We start from the raw sequence: 18,612 nt of genomic DNA, 5'->3' as shown, positions 1-18,612 counted from the left end.
CTAGAAACAAAATTAATCGAATCATTACCAGTTGCTACTTTTAATACATTTAAAGAAACATCCATACAATACAATGAACGTATTTTTTGTAAAATTCGCGATAGAAATATCAAAAAAATTAATATGCTATCATCAAAACCAGATAATAAAAATCTCAATAATAAATTGCAGGATACTTGGTTAGAAAATTTAACAAATGTAGAAATTCCCAGTGACGTACAAGATGTTTTAAGTTTAGGAGATAATTTTGCAGTTCCCATCCGTAATAAAAATGATATCCCAACATCAGAAATTATTTGTTCAATTGAGAGTTCAATTTCAAACTTAAGTACCAATGTACAGGATGATATCAGAACTAAATGTTGTAACATTTTGACAAACTTTAAAAACAAAAACAAATACCCTTTTGAAAACAAAACAATATAAAAGAAAATTAAAAAGACAAAAGCTTTTTTAAACGAGAACCCCAATTTAGTTGTTTTGAAACCTGACAAAACTAACAAGACTGTTATTATGGAGTCCGAAGACTATGACAGTAAAATGGATTCTCTATTGAATGACAACACAACATACCGTGAAATGAAAAATGATCCTACAAATATTTTCCAAAAAAGAAATAACGAATTAGTCGACAGATGGAAAAAATGTGCTACATCTCACCTAATACTGCTAATTCGCTCAAGATACATAATGCTGTAATTCCAAAAATATACGGTCTACCCAAAACACATAAAGAGGGTGTGCCGCTGCGACCTATTGTTTCATGCATTCAGTCTCCTTTTGAAAACCTCTCAAAATATTTGAAGAACATTATTTCCAACGTAATAAATAAAAATTCACACTATTTAAAAGACGCTGATCACCTGAAATTAAAACTCAAAAATATACATTTACCTCCAAATTATAAATTAGTTTCTCTCGATGTGGTATCTTTATAAACCAATATTCCAATAGCTTTAGCGAAAGACATTATTAAACATCCCTCTAGAAGAATTTCTGCTAGCAGTCGAAACAACATTAAAGTTAACCTATTTCCTATATAAAAACAAAATCTTCCAACAAACAGATGGATGTGCTATGGGTGCTAGCATATCCAGTGCCATCGCTCAATTAGTTTTAGAGCATCTAGAGGAAATTGTTTTAAATAAAATAGATTTTGATATACCTTTTTTTTTATCGCTATATAGATGACTGCTTGAGCGCAGCACCAGAGGATAAAATGGATATTTTACTAAATGAATTCAATAACTTTCACCAAAAACTAAAATTTACATTAGAAATTGAAAAAAATCATCAAATTAATTTTCTGGACCTGACCTTACATAGAGAAAACAGCAATATAACTACTTCATGGTACACCAAAAAAACCTGGTCATCGAGATATCTGAATTTCAACTCTCATTATCCGCTGTCTCAAAAGAAATCAGTAGTTATCGGACTCGCCGATAGAGCTATTAGATTATCCGATCCTATTAATAGACCTCAGGCCATTAAAAAAGCAAAAACAGCACTAACACTTAATTCATACCCACACCACCTTATCGACAACACTTTCAAATCGCGCCTGCATAAATTTTACAATAACAATAATAACAATGAAACCAACACGGTAAAGAAAAACTATATGTCTCTTCCCTATATAAAAGGATTATCAGAACAAATTGCAAATCTTCTGTCCAAACATAATATTATGGTTGCTCATAAACGGCACAATCTTTTGAAAAAGAATTTTACAAGATTAAAAACAAAAACCCCTCTATTAAAAAGATCGCATGTTGTATATGAAATTCCCTGCTCGAATTGTGATGGAGTTTATATTGGACAAACCAGTCAGCTACTTAACTCAAGAATACGTTCCCACAAATATGACAAAAAAAAACTCAACCGCCCTCATAAAACATGAAAACGAAAAAAAACATAAATTTGATTGTGAGAAAACCAAGATCCTAAAAAGTGAACCCAACAGGAAAAAGAGAGAGCTTCTAGAGTCTATACAAATAAAAAAAAATAATAATGCAATAAATGATAAAAAAGATGTCAAAAATTTGAACAAAATATATTTTAACTTAATTTAAAAACACATAAAAAGACAATCTCAGAACGCCTATGATGTTAAAATAACTGGTTGTTTAAACGATAAACTAACTTCAATAAACAACACATTAGATTTAAAATATATTTTACATGTAGTGACTTAGTGGGTATGTCCTATGTTTTTAATATTATTTTAATTGTGACGTCTACTTGTTAGTAACGAATTTTTACATGCTTGGTAAGTCAAAAATTTAACTTTTAAATCGTATTATGTCTGTATTACTTCTTGAAAAAGGCATGGATTTCCTGCCGAAACGTCGAAAAAATATATGAAAATGTCTTAGTATCAAATCAAATTTTTTTATGAACCTAAGCCCAAGAAAATCCACTAAATATATATATATATATATATATATATATATATATATATATATATATATATATATATATATATATATATATATATATATACCTATATATATATATATATATATATATATATATATATATATATATATATATATATATATATATATATATATATATATATATATATATATATATTGTGACAATTAGGGTTTATAGAAAATAATTTATAAGTTATATACTACATAATATTAGATATTTGGTTGTTTTAAATAAGTTATATACTAGAGAATTTAATAAAAATATATTTATGTGAGGGCATTTTTAATAAATTAGCATATTATAATAATTGTAAAAAGTTGTATTTAGTAATTTTAATGTTGTAAATAGATTTAAGTGAGCCATGTGCTTAGGCAACCAAAAATACTCTCGGAGATTGACAGATATTTATACTCTGAAGTGACGTTTAAGAATATTTACGAATATAAAGTGGTTTATAATAATATATTGTTTGAAATGTGTATTTTATTAAATTAGAATGTTAAGTTACTAATTTAATTATATATTCTGATCTGAAAAGCCTAAATGTAAACAAAATTATTAATAGAAAAGAATGGAATTCTCTGGATCTCCGGAGATGGCCATGTTTGCGAAATGGTTTGTTCCAGAAAATTCAGACAAGTAGTTAATGGAACAAATTGGAACATGATCTCTTACGAGATGGTTCTAGAATGTCCAAAAGATATAAATACCCGTGATTTGGATTCAAGATGGCAGTTTTTTGGCAGTTTTTAGCAGTTTTATCATGAAAGTTAGTTAGAAGATAGATACATTTACTTAGTGAAGTCAATTGTTCAGAAGTTTTTGGAAGTTTTTAGTCAGAAGTCAGGCCAGTTTATTATGAAAGTTATTAGACACATTTAGTGAAGTAAATTGTTCAGAATTTTCAAGAAGTCAGTCAGAAAAGTTTAGTAAGAAATATGAAAGATTATTTGGAGTCAGAGAATCAGGTACAAATAGTCAAATTGTTTAATATAGTGAGTTAAATGAAGATTAAAAATTATGCATATAATTTAATGCACATTTATAATTATACACAAATAATTATTGAAGATTAAAAAAAAGTATATTGGAAGAAATTAAATTATATTATGGTTGGAGATTAGTATAAATCAACTTATAATAAGTGGATATTGGTATATTGAAAAGAAGAATAAATATAAATGCTGTTTGCTGGTTTGGTTGGTGGTATATAGATGCTGGTGCAGAAAAATATATCTTAAATTGGTAGAAGCTGATAATTGAAAAAAGTAATTTCACAAAAAACAAGGATAACTGAAGTACGAAGACATTCAGTGGTGATTAGAATATATATAGTGGAAAACAGTTCATTTAGGCATTCAGTGAAAGAAAGGTACAAAATTTTGTTAATATAATTTAGTTAGTGTTATAACAATTTCAATTTTCAAGATAGTTTTGTTTAAATTGTAGATTGTCTATAGAATTTAATTAGTTTTATAATAATATCAATTTAAAGATAGTTTATTTTAAATTTACATTGGCTAAGTTAGATATATATGTGTGTTTCATAATAGTTATAATAAAGATAATTTAAAAAAGTACTTACAAGCTAATTCTTTGAGAACCGCGATAAAAACCCTATATTATTAAAAATACTCATTGCTCATCATTCAAACAAAAAAACACATCATAACAATTTTGGCACCCAACGCGGTGGCTCTCTATTTAAAAGAATTAGTTTGGGAAGATAAGTGCTCTCATATAACTAAATTAATTATCAGTAGAAAGGAAAAATAATAGATTTTATTATTAATTATATTTGAACAAGTAAAGTCTCAAAATGTCTCAAGGAAAGAAAGGTACAAGAAGCAAAAAGAATGAAGAAGATGTGGAAGTAGAAACACAACCTATACAAGAGGAGAGTTTAGTTCAAGTTCCACAAGATACTGCAGAAATGAATCCAGAAAGAGAGGAAAATGTCAATATGGCAGCTTTGATGTCATTAATGATGCAGATGAACAAGACAATGGAAGAAAATTCAAAAGAAATCAAAGAAGACATGAAAAAAATGGAACAGAAAATGGAAGAGAATTCAAAAGAAATCAAAGAAGACATAAAAAAATTGGAAGAGAATTCAAAAGAAGTCAAAGAAGACATGAAAAAAATGGAACAGAAATTGGAAGAGAATTATAGAAAATTAGAAAAGAAAATAGAAGATAATAATAATAAAATTGTAAAACAAATGGATAAAAAACTTGAAGCTGCAGAGAAAAAAGTAGCAAATGAAATAAAAAGTATACGGAATGACTACAAGAAACGGATAGACAATGAGAGGACAGAAGTAAAGAGGATTATTCAAGATAATAAGATAGATATAGAACAGAAAATAGAGTTACAGAAATGTAACTTAGAAGTAAAAATTAACGAAGACAGGAGAAACACAGAAGAAAAATTAGATGATATACAACAAAATATCCAAATAAATAATCATCAAATAAGAAATGTGGAACAGAGAATAGATGATATTTCACAAATGAGAGACATAGGAAGACCTTACTTAAATTTAACAAATGAGACTGGGATTAAATTCTCTGGTAATATAAAAAATTTGCATCCTAGAGTATACATAAATAGTTTAAAACATAAATTAAGATTTGTGAATAATATTAATGATATTAAAGATTATATTAGAATGACATTAAATGACAATGCAGCAACTTGGTTTGCTAGTATTGAAAATGATTTAGATAACTTTCAAACATTTGAAAATAAATTTTTAAATTATTATTGGGGTGAATTAGAGCAAGCAAAGTTTAGAGAAATTCTATATTTTGGAAAGTATAATCAAAATTTAAAATCAAATATGGTAGATTATGCATTGAAATTGATAACAGTTGCAAAATATTTAGAACCACCACTTAGAGAGGATGAAACAGTCTTAAATGTATCTAGACATTTTGATGCTGATGTTGTGCAAACCGTAACTGTACAAAATATTCAAACAATAGATAGTTTTATTAATTTTATTCAAAGAATACAAAGAGGCAATATGACAAGTAATAATAACAACAGAAAAAACAATAATAACTTTCAATATAATAATAACTTTCAACAATATAGACAATCATATAACAATAACACTAGGTATGGTGATAATTTACAAAATTTTAATAATACTAACAGTAATCCAAATAGACAAAATTTTAATAATAATACTAATTATAATAGACAACATTTTAATAACAGTACTAATAATAATAGACAAGATTTTAACAATAGAAGAAATACAGAGCGACCTAACTATAACAGACAGGTAAATTGTGTTCGAAGGAATAGAAGCTGCGAAGGCAGAGAACGAAGTAGTACAAGGCAGGAGAATGTGAGTAGAAGTCATAGTAGGGAAAGACATAGGACATCAGATCCAAGTGGTCAGATACAATCTGACAATTCTAATAATCAAAATTTTGTGCAGTAAACTTTCTGAATTACAAGTTAGGCCATTGCTATTATGAAAAACCTTCTGAATTTATTTCTTTAGATGAAGAGAAAATTATTGAATCTATTAATTTAATTTATATAAATGCTTTGGCCAAAAATAAAATGATTAAGATTATGATAGATACTGGTTCAGAAAGTACTTTAGTCTCGGAGAATTTTATTTTTAATACATTAAAACTATCAGATATAATAAAGATTCCAAAAATTAAAATTATTGGTGCAAATAATAAGAAGTTGGGTGAAATTGATAAACTAGCCAATTTTAAAATTAATATTCTTAATAAAGAAATTAATATGCAAGGATTTATTGTCAAGGATTTATGTGTTGATATATTAATGGGAAATGATGAATTGGAAAAGAAGAAAGTAAAGATAGATTTTGAAGAAAAAATGGTAACTTTGGAAGGGCAAATAATTAAATTTATGCAGAAAGATGAGGTAGAAGAAGGAATAAGAGTTGATAGGATATTATTAAAAGAAAATAATGATGTTTATGAAGAAGAAATGTATTTTGATGATAGGGAAATGTCCCAGAAGAATGTAAAGAATAATTATTGTAGTGAATATTTAAGGAATGGAAATTTTAAGCAGATGGATGCCTACGAGGCGGAGTGCGTAAAATTGGAAGCAAGGAATAATGAGTACATATTGAAGAATAATGTGATTTGTAAAGAAGAAGATATGATGAAAGTTTTAAATTGCCCTGAAGAATATAAATCAATAGTCATTTCCATATTGCAGCAACACAGGGGACTTGTCAATAAAGAAAATAGAATTGCACAAAATTATATCCATAGAATAAAAGTTAAAGAAGAAAAAGATTTTAAAACAAAATCATACCCAATACCATATAAATACAGAGAAGAAGTAAACAAAACAATTAATAATATGTTAGAAGATGGGATCATTGAGAAGGCAGACACACGTTTTATTAACCCCATAGTAGTAGTACGAAAAAGATCAGGTGAAATCAGGTTATGTTTGGATGCAAGGAATATTAACAAGATTACTGAAAAGCAATTTGAAGCACCAATGAGTATAGATGGAATATTAGGAAGAATTACAGGAATGTCATTTTTCACTAAAATCGATTTACAGCATAGTTTCTGGTTAATACCTCTAGAAAGAAAAAGTAGACAGTATACAGGATTTCAGATAGATGGAGTAGTATATCAATTCAAAGTAGTACCATTTGGACTTCAATCATCTTGCAGTGCTCTATGTAGATGTCTTCATGATATTTTGGATCAATATGAACATTTTGTAATTCACTACATTGATGATATATTAATTTTTTCTAAAACGGCTGAAGATCATGAGAAACACCTAAAAATTATAATAAATAGATTAGACAAAGTGGGACTAAAAATAAATCAAGAAAAATGTACATTTTTTCAAAAAGAAGTCATATATCTAGGTTATAAACTTAACACTAAGGGAATCGAAATGGATCCAGAACGGACACAAGTCATTCAGGAATATAAAACACCACACAATTTAAGAACTTTAAGAGGATTTATTGGAATAATTAATTATTATAAAAGGATGATACCAGATCTAAGTATAAAAGAACTTCCATTACTTGAACTACTGAGAAAAGGTGTAAAATGGAGATGGGATCAGAGAAGAGAACTAGCATTCCAAGAGATTAAGAACATTTTTCTGTCAAATTTGAAAATATACTATCCTGACTACACACAGCAATTCATATTAAGAACAGATGCATCAATAGAGAGATTATCAGGGGTATTATTACAAATACATAATGGGGTCGAATACCCAATACAATTCATTTCAAGAATTACAAAGCCACATGAAAAGGGTTACTCAGTTTCAGAATTAGAACTAGCAAGTATAATACACTGTGTCACAAAATTAAGATTTTATTTGTTGGGTAATGAATTTACAATAGAAACAGATCACCAAGCTTTAACGTCTATATTAAATAACAAATATGGAAACAGTAGAATACATCGGTGGAGTCTAATACTTAGTGAATACTGCTTTGAAATCAAATACATTTCTGGAAAATCCAATATAGTGGCAGATGCTTTATCAAGGTTAGAAAATACACCACAAAAAGGGCAGCGCACAATAAAAATTGGATTAAATCAATTAGTAGAAAGTACAGGATTATATTCTAAAGAAGAAATTATAAGAGATCAGATCAATTTGAGTGAAAAACAAAAAGTCCTTAGGAAAGATGGGGTATATTATAAAATAATAAATGGCATAGAAGTATATGTAATAACTAGAACTTTAGCAAAGAAAATATTGAAAAATTTACATAACAATTATATGCATATTGGTTCAAGAAAGCTATGGATGCTATTTAGGGACAATTATTTTGCAAAGAATGACATAAGTATAGCAAAAGAAATTACTACCCAATGCCCAATATGTCAACTAAACAAAGAAAAGAATTTCAAAAACCAGAACACATATAAATCTAATGTTGTATATGAAAAACTAAATACAGTTTCCATGGATTTTATTTCAAATTTAGTTCTCAGTCCAACAGGAAAAAAGCATATACTAGTGATAGTTGATTTATATACAAAATTTATTAAACTATATAACTGCTCTAGAACAAATGTTAAAACATTAAAATTATATATTAATCAATTTTTCGAAGAAATATGACCATTTAGAAATTGCATAATAGATAATGCTACATATTTTAACAACCAAAAATTTCGGACATTTTGTGAGAAAAAGGGAATCAACATTCATTTTACAAGTATCAGACATCCTCAGGCAAATCCTGCAGAAAGATATATTAAAGAAGTTATAAAATATTTAAGGATACTGTGCCAAAACCAACATGAAACTTGGCAGCAACATATACCACAAGTAGAATATTTTTTGAATAATACACATAATTTGAATACAGAGGAAGTACCAGAATATTTAATGTTTGGCCATATAGGAAACAGAAAATGGATTAGTGAATATAATCAGGATATGTTAGAACAAGTAATGCAGAAAGTGAATAATCGAATTAGGAGGAAAGCTGAAAAATATATCAGAAGACAAAATCGAAATATAAAAAAACCAATCACATTTCAAAAAGGAGACCAAGTGTTAATTCGTTCACTTAGAAAAAGTAATGTTAAAGAAAACCGTTGTAAGAAATTACAACCAATGTTTGAAGGTCCATATACAATTGAAAATCAGAATGGACTAAATAGTTATGTGTTAATAGATGCAGAGAACAGACTAAGAGGCATATTTCATATCAACGACATTTTTCAATATCATGAAGAGATTGAATAATGATTTCAATACATTTAACACAAATATAATAACAATAATAACTTACTGATATATCCATTTTATTCAATAGACTTGATTTGTTAAATGGTAGATGGTAGATTTCATTATTTAGAATCAATTTGACATCATACTTGTTGAATTTTGTATATATGGAAATTAATTTGTACCCTAAAAATCATAATTTGGGGTTAGACACAAATTTGATACTATAATTGCTATAAAAATGTCTTTCTAATATAATAAAGTAAAAAAAAAAAAAAAACTTACCAATTTATATTGATGAAGTTATTTTGAATGGAAATAATTCCTAGATTTTGTCTATAAATAAACAGAACACCATATCTATTATATTTTTAATTAAGGTTATATTTTATTCTCTGATATCGCATCCATTGCTTCATTTGACATGACAGTTTGACCATAGAATAGCCGAACTGTGATCCGTTGTTCTCTGCTTTGACATAGACAGCGAACAGGGATGTATTTAACACATTTTAAATAAAAAAAAAAAATTTTGATTTATTAAATTTAATAAGGTATGAGAAAATTAATATTTAAAAAAATAATAAGTAAATTATTTATTTTAAATATTATTTTTGGGGTATTGTGACAATTAGGGTTTATAGAAAATAATTTATAAGTTATATACTACATAATATTAGATATTTGGTTGTTTTAAATAAGTTATATACTAGAGAATTTAATAAAAATATATTTATGTGAGGGCATTTTTAATAAATTAGCATATTATAATAATTGTAAAAAGTTGTATTTAGTAATTTTAATGTTGTAAATAGATTTAAGTGAGCCATGTGCTTAGGCAACCAAAAATACTCTCGGAGATTGACAGATATTTATACTCTGAAGTGACGTTTAAGAATATTTACGAATATAAAGTGGTTTATAATAATATATTGTTTGAAATGTGTATTTTATTAAATTAGAATGTTAAGTTACTAATTTAATTATATATTCTGATCTGAAAAGCCTAAATGTAAACAAAATTATTAATAGAAAAGAATGGAATTCTCTGGATCTCCGGAGATGGCCATGTTTGCGAAATGGTTTGTTCCAGAAAATTCAGACAAGTAGTTAATGGAACAAATTGGAACATGATCTCTTACGAGATGGTTCTAGAATGTCCAAAAGATATAAATACCCGTGATTTGGATTCAAGATGGCAGTTTTTTGGCAGTTTTTAGCAGTTTTATCATGAAAGTTAGTTAGAAGATAGATACATTTACTTAGTGAAGTCAATTGTTCAGAAGTTTTTGGAAGTTTTTAGTCAGAAGTCAGGCCAGTTTATTATGAAAGTTATTAGACACATTTAGTGAAGTAAATTGTTCAGAATTTTCAAGAAGTCAGTCAGAAAAGTTTAGTAAGAAATATGAAAGATTATTTGGAGTCAGAGAATCAGGTACAAATAGTCAAATTGTTTAATATAGTGAGTTAAATGAAGATTAAAAATTATGCATATAATTTAATGCACATTTATAATTATACACAAATAATTATTGAAGATTAAAAAAAAGTATATTGGAAGAAATTAAATTATATTATGGTTGGAGATTAGTATAAATCAACTTATAATAAGTGGATATTGGTATATTGAAAAGAAGAATAAATATAAATGCTGTTTGCTGGTTTGGTTGGTGGTATATAGATGCTGGTGCAGAAAAATATATCTTAAATTGGTAGAAGCTGATAATTGAAAAAAGTAATTTCACAAAAAACAAGGATAACTGAAGTACGAAGACATTCAGTGGTGATTAGAATATATATAGTGGAAAACAGTTCATTTAGGCATTCAGTGAAAGAAAGGTACAAAATTTTGTTAATATAATTTAGTTAGTGTTATAACAATTTCAATTTTCAAGATAGTTTTGTTTAAATTGTAGATTGTCTATAGAATTTAATTAGTTTTATAATAATATCAATTTAAAGATAGTTTATTTTAAATTTACATTGGCTAAGTTAGATATATATGTGTGTTTCATAATAGTTATAATAAAGATAATTTAAAAAAGTACTTACAAGCTAATTCTTTGAGAACCGCGATAAAAACCCTATATTATTAAAAATACTCATTGCTCATCATTCAAACAAAAAAACACATCATAACAATTTATATATACATATGAGTGATATATGAGATAGAGAGAGAAACACCTATTTAAAAAGAGAGAGGTATATTAGGTCAGCCCATTATATCGTCGAAATAGCATTAGTGGAACTAAGAAAAGAGGAGAAGTTCAACATTGCCAAACTTATTGGTTTTATTTGACCTGTTGTCTTTTTAGCATTTTAACAACATTCTAAGATAATCAAATTTGGGCGAATTGATTTAAATGGCAGCTTACTGTTTTTTATTTTAAATTTGCCACAATTTTTCTTTTCAATAAGTTTAATTTAACATTTTGATCTCCACTTCGGAAATCGTTTTATGTAAATAAAATTTATTAATGTTTCGTATTTTAAGTACGATTTCCGAATTGGAAATCTAAACATCAAAATAAGCTTATTTTAAAGTCACGTTGTGCCTTATTCGCAATAAAAATAAATTGAAATATCAAACAACAATAAAAAACCTTTATACGAAATTATTTGGCAACGTCTCATGTCGCGTAGTCAAAGCACCGAATCAAAGTAGAACACAGGTAACGAACGAGTAGAGGTGGGCATTCTTTTTTTTTCGAATCCTGAGAAAACTATTAAATATTTTTGAAAAATTTAAACGCAGAATGAAAGAATACATTATTACCGAGGGCCGAAAGTCTCTGAAAACTTCTGTAATGTTTATTTTAATAAGTTACAGGGGCGAAAAAGGAGAAAATTTAGTGTGATTTTGAATTTTAAGTATCTCATTCAAAAAAACTTTTTGTTTATTTCGGCCCTCGGCAATAATGTCACCTTTCATTCTGCGTTTAAATTTTTCAAAAATATTTGTTAGTTTTCTCAGGATTCGAAAAAAATGAATACATTTAAAAAGCATTTGTCTGAAATTTTAACGCTCTTAACGCAACTAAACCGATTTTCGTAAACAATAACTATGATTGTTTAACAGTAGTTTCAAGTAAGAGAGTACCTACATAAACAAACATAATGGCTATTATCGTTTATGTGTATATTTATTGAAGTGAAAGAAACTGATCAAGGATATATTTATTATAACTTGAAAAATAAACTAAACAATACAAATAGTAAATCGTACTTACATTTACATTACACGTTATTATTAAATCGCGAATCGTCTAAATTGACATTTAAAAACGTAAGTTTCAGATTTTGAACATGTGTTCACATTTACAATACTTTTTGCTAAATCCAATATTAGTAATTGTACTACGTCGGATACTATGGATGTAAGGTAACTGTTTGCTAAAATTTTATTGCAAGATTCTTGAAGGCAGCGTACCATAACAATTACTGAACTACCCTTCAAGTATTGTTGGCCACTCATTGTACTTGTTATTTCTTAAGGCCGTAAAATTTGGGAAAATTGAAAACAAATAATCCAGTCTTCATTATTTAGATTTGGTCCAAGTCTAAGTCTGTATTAACTAATACAAAAGTGGAACGGATTGCCTCTTCTAACTCGGTCATTCTTTTTAACATGTAATAGGTGAGTTCTACCTAGTTTCCACGTCTTGGATTGGCCGTTTGGGAACTTTGTTATGTTGTAATTGATACTTTAAAAGCCTTTCAAAAGATAAGGTACTTTTTTTGAAATGTGTTTTTTTAGAAACTGAAATTTGAAATTAGTGAAATAATTTCACTAATTTCAAAAGCGATCTTTTCTGAATTATGGTTTCCAGAAAAATGGCAGCAGCCTAATAAAATCGTTTTAAATTCTAAATTTTCGGTTAAATATTGTCCTGTTAATGCGATGTAACTCAGTTACTCCATATGTCCAAAGGTCAGTAGTAATACAGATATTTTCTACTTCTTTAACAACTTGTGATCTAATAATTTGCTTAGTTTTGGTATAACATTCCTGAAGTAATGAGCCTGACGTAATGAACAAGTTTTTCTTGTTGGTGGTTTATATCCAGGAATCCACCCTGCAAACTTTTTAAAAGCTCGTTCTTCAACTATGGAAAACGGATGAAACGAGTCTTTGCATAGGTTTATTAAATCCATATCTATTTGTTTCTTTTGTTCTAAACTAATATTTTTATTAATGGAAGTATCCATCACCTTTTGACGCTTGGGTCGCGGTGGCAGTATGTCAGTACTTGTAGTAGAAGTAGTCGAAACGGACAGAAATGCGTCAGGAGAAGTTTCAATCATTGCAATATTCAGAAAGTGGACCATAAAAGCTGCATCTTCTACAAATGCGCATTTTTTGAAAATAAAATATTATTCTTATACTAGGTCAATAATTTTGACTAAGAAAAATAATTCATAATTGAATATTTACAATAAGTAAATCCTTTGACGAACTATCAATAAAGATTTGAAATCGAAAATGCAGATCAATCGTAAATCGAAACTCATTCATTAATCCGAATACCTAGTTATAAAAAACAAAAGAAAGAGTTAAGAAGCTGATTACTTCTATAAAAAAAGAAAAAGAAGATTGTACTAGTGAAAATCAACCAGTACAAGAAAAAGAAACTGATAAAGATGACTTAAGTCCATGGTGTATTTTTGATGAATTTATTAGACATGACTCATCTAAACATGCACCTGTATCTAGAGATATAAAAGAAGTCGACATGTATTTGTCTGATGATATTACCCACGAAAAATTTCGAACGGTGATTGGAATTGTCCATTACAGTGGTGGAAAAACCATCGCCATGTATATCCTAACTTAACCACTATATTCATAAAATATTGTAGTATTGTAACAAAATCTGTTCATTGTGAACACATGTTCAAAATTTGGTTTAATTTTAAACAAAAGAAGAAACAACAAGAAAAGTGGAAAAACGTATGTTTTTAAATGTCAATTTAGACGATTCGCGATTTAATAATGTGTCATGTAAATGTAAGTACTATTTGTATTGTTTAATTTATTGTTTAAGTTATAATAAATATATCCTTTGTTAGTTTCTTTCAATATAATAGCCAATATGTTTTTTGTGTACTAGTTTATTTAAAACTACTGATGAACAATCAACTAGTTACAGTTTACGAAAAACGGTTCAGATAAAAATGTCAACGACCCACCTCTAGTTTCTTAGGATCGGAACCAGAGATCTCAGATCGGAACTAATCGTCTTACTACTGGGCAATGGGCAGCAATAAGAAATGTGGAGGGGAGACCAAGGGGAAATATGATTGTTATCTTTGTCTGTTCGCTGAAAATATGATTTTATATCTGCGTTAGATATCCTGTGAAATTTTACCATACCGACCATAAAGTTTTACCTACACTGTTTATATATATATATATATATATATATATATATATATATATGTATATATATATATATATATATATATATATATATATATATATATATATAAGAAAAAAGAAGTACTTGTGACTCGTTTGGAAAAAATATATAAATGTTTTTGATGGGTTGGAGTCAATAAAAGGGGCTATTGGTTAACTATTTAATATCTCGAGCTTTCAATTGTGTTTACAATTCTTATCAAGAGCTGCTAAAAAAGACAAAATATCTTACAAAGTTGAACTATAAAGAAAAACATTTTTTGTTAACTCACTAAATAAAATTAGTTTCGTTAATAAAAAATGGCTGCAAATACATGTCAAAAAGAATTAATACTAAAATGCCCTTATCTAATAAATTCTTCCCTAAAATTTTAATAATTTTGAAAATATTTTCTTAACAAAAAAATAATTGAATTTATAAATAGTTTAAAGTAGCAACCAATTACAAATAAGCCTCAATGTCATAAATGCCAACTTAAAATGTTTACCTTTGACAATTATATTGTCAAAAATAAAATTTTGTTTAAAAATTCTTTTTTGTTTAGTAACAAAAAAGAAGAAGATTTATTCACCATTGATAGATGTCTGAAAAAATGTAACAGATATATGGAAAATTAAATAAAAATGTGATATTTTTCAAGTTTTATATATAAATTATAAAGAAATAATATAATTATAAATTTTGCTTAGGTTTTGAATTTCTGATCTTTTGTTTAAACTATTATCACTTTTGCTAATACAAACCATTTCCAAAAAAGTCCTTTTGAATTTATTACTTTCACTACATAAAATTTTAATTGTCTTTTTTAGCAGCTCTTGATAAGAATTATAAACACAATTGAAAGCTCGAGATATTAAATAGTTAACCAATAGCCCCTTTTATTGACTCCAACCCATCAAAAACATTTATATATATGTATATATATATATATATATATATATATATATATATATATATATATATATATATATATATATATTGTTATGATGTATTGTTTGTGAATGATGAGCAATGAGTATTTTTTAATAATATAGGGTTTTTATCGCGGTTCTCAAAGAATTAGTTTGTAAGTACTTTTTTAAATTATCTTTATTATATCTATTATGAAACACACATATATATCTAACCTAGCCAATGTAAATTTAAAATGAATTATCTTTAAATTGAAATTCTTATGAAACTAATTAAATTCTATAGACAATGTGAAATTTAAACAAACTATCTTCAAAATTGAAATTGTTATGACACTAACTAAATTATATTAACAAATTTTTGTACCTTTCTGTCACTGAATGCCTAAATGAACTATTTTCCACTGTATAGATTATAATCACCACTCAATGTCTTCTTCGCAGCTTCGGTTATCCTTGTTTTTGTGAAATTACTTTTTCCAATTATCAGCTTCCACCAATTTAAGATATTTTTCTTCACCAGCATTTATAAACCACCAAGCAAACCAGCAAACAGCATTTATATTTATTCTTCTTTTCTATATACCAATATCCAATCTCCAAATATATTATTTAATTTTAATATTCAATTAATACTTCTTCCATTATCCAATCATCATTTAGTAGATATACTACCTATTTCCTGGCACATCCCCTAAATTGCAACCCCTAAAATCGCAACCCCCGGTTGTAAATGCCAAACGGCTTAACGTAGGATGACGTACGAGGGCTCGTTGGAAAGGGGATGAAAAATGGGGTTGAATGCAGTATGTGCCGTGTGCATCGGAGCATGCCAAAAGGTCATTACGTCATATCTTTGTTTCTATTGGTCTGATCGGGGCGTACGAGGGCTCGTTGGAACGGGGAGAAGGCAGGGAGACAAAAAACAAAGATGGCGGCGTTGCCAAATGGGCGCTAAAACGTATCTTCGTTGCTATTGGTCTGATGTTGACGTATGAGGTGTCAAAGCGTTGGATGTCACGTGACATTCGACGCAGGACGTGACATGTATGTGACATTTGTCACAGAACGTAAAATGTCAAGTGACATTCGACGCAGGACGTGACATTCAACACAGAACGTAAAATGTCACGTGACATTCGACGCGGGACGTGACATTCGACACAGAACGTGAAATGTCGCGTGAAATGACGTGAAATTCGACGTAGGACGTGACATTTGACGCAGGACGTGAAATGTCGCGTGAATAACGTGACATTTGACGCAGGATGTGACATTTATGTGACATTTGACACAGAACGTAAAATGTCACGTGAATTGACGTGACATTCGACGCAGAACGTGAATTGACGTGACATTCAACGCAGGACGTGACATTTATGTGACATTTGACGCAGAACGTAAGATGTCACATAAATGTCACGTCCTGCGTCAAATGTCGCGTGAATTGACGTAACATTTGACGCAAGACGTTGCTTAACATACATACAGAGTAATGGAATTTAAATAAAACAACAACATCATAAACGGAGCATTTTTATTCGTATATAGTTACAATTTTGTTTAACAAAGTTCTTAATTGTTTTAATAGCCCGTCGTTGGAGCGGGGTATCCCAAAAAGTTCCCAGCTAAACGTTCCTGCTGCTACAACTTTACGTGTGTATTCGCTGTACTTATAATAGGTGTTGTTCTGAAAAAAGTAAATAAACCCATCAGTATAGCGGAATGCTGATGTTATTGTATCTGGTAGTCCGGGTAAGAGATAATTCATGGGTCCACGGTTTAAGACATCTCCAGCTTCATTAAATTCAATATAATAATCATCATTGTATAATAAATACGTTTGACCGCTGTTTGTTTGAAATAATGCATTTATTTTGGTTCTCGCAGGTATAGAAGGAAACATAAAACGTTTTTGAATTTTTAAATTGGGGAAAGATGCAGCGTAATACTGATTATTGCGTATAGTTACTAAGTGTCCCTCAGAATTCTGAAAAACATGTGAAACGTGCGTAGACCTCAACTCTTTAGGGAGATAATCGGTAATTAATTCGGGATGTTTTGGAAGGCGCATCTCATTTAAATCATACTTCCATATATACGGACCATATCCAACGTACATTCTATAATTTGGAAACTGAGGAGAAGTAGCTAGAAACATGAAATCTGGATACGGAATTAGACATAATATGTTTTGTATTGCAGGTGTGGTTGTTGTTGTTGGCAAGAGGTCCTGTGTTTGATGGTAGATGTTTTCGACATATGGTTCTTGTTGTGCGAAAGTGGTGTTTGTGCTAGCGTAACTGGTGTTGTTGTTGGTATGTAAGAGGGTGTTGTTTTTGGCCCATATAGAATACTCATTGCCTTTTTATCATCATCACCAAAAGGTGGTACATCTTGTTGATACCAAGGATACATAATAGACGAATCAATAGTACTGTGTGCTAGTCCGAGAAAATGACCAATTTCATGCATTAGGACAGCCAAAAAATTGACTTCACCATTGGGAGCGCTGCCATTTCCTACATACCATCGTTCACTAACATCAAGATGAATTTCGGTACACTCTCCGTGTGCGCTTGGAAAGTATGCGTGAGCCAATACTTTTCCAGGACCATCGAAATTAAATGAACATTTAGAGGTTCCTTGACAACTTGCTCGAAAATTATGAGTATCTGGTACCACAGTTATAGTAATATCAGGCCTCGGAGAAGGTATTATTACTTGTTTAAACTTTAAATTAGATATTGTCTCCCATCTAGCGAAAGCTTCTGCAGCAAGATTTATATAATCGGGATTACTAATAGCCTGAGGGAAATACCAGCGTAAAGTCGTTTTATTCCACTTCGAACGAATGGCATAGTTATTGTCGCCAACAGAACATCGAGGCTTATTCATCATCATATTTATAGTATCATTATTTAATGTTCCAGTCACAGGAAGATTGTATTTTTCCTGAAAGGCAACTAGGGCCATATCTATACTAGAAAGAGCATTATTTGATGTATTTAGATATCCGAAACGTTTAAGAAAAGAACTAGCATACTCCAGAGTGCTATTCTGTGCACACACAGATACAGAGAGCAACAATAAGACATGTA

The 18,612-nt window shown here is 28.8% G+C and overlaps 1 protein-coding gene across 1 annotated transcript; it reads right to left on the bottom strand.

The window, feature by feature from the left end:
• Positions 1 to 17,689: 17,689 nt before the first annotated feature.
• Positions 17,690 to 18,487, bottom strand: LOC140433814 (matrix metalloproteinase-2-like). The gene has a single exon (XM_072521790.1). It carries the CDS (start codon positions 18,485 to 18,487, stop codon positions 17,690 to 17,692), a length of 798 nt encoding a protein of 265 aa, XP_072377891.1.
• Between the last annotated feature and the right edge of the window lie 125 nt (positions 18,488 to 18,612).

This window comes from Diabrotica undecimpunctata, chromosome 1 (genome assembly GCF_040954645.1).
Source record: "Diabrotica undecimpunctata isolate CICGRU chromosome 1, icDiaUnde3, whole genome shotgun sequence".
Classification (NCBI taxonomy): Eukaryota; Metazoa; Arthropoda; class Insecta; order Coleoptera; family Chrysomelidae; genus Diabrotica; species Diabrotica undecimpunctata.
Note: the sequence above shows the minus strand (reverse complement) of the source record. Positions and strands in the feature narration are given on the sequence as shown.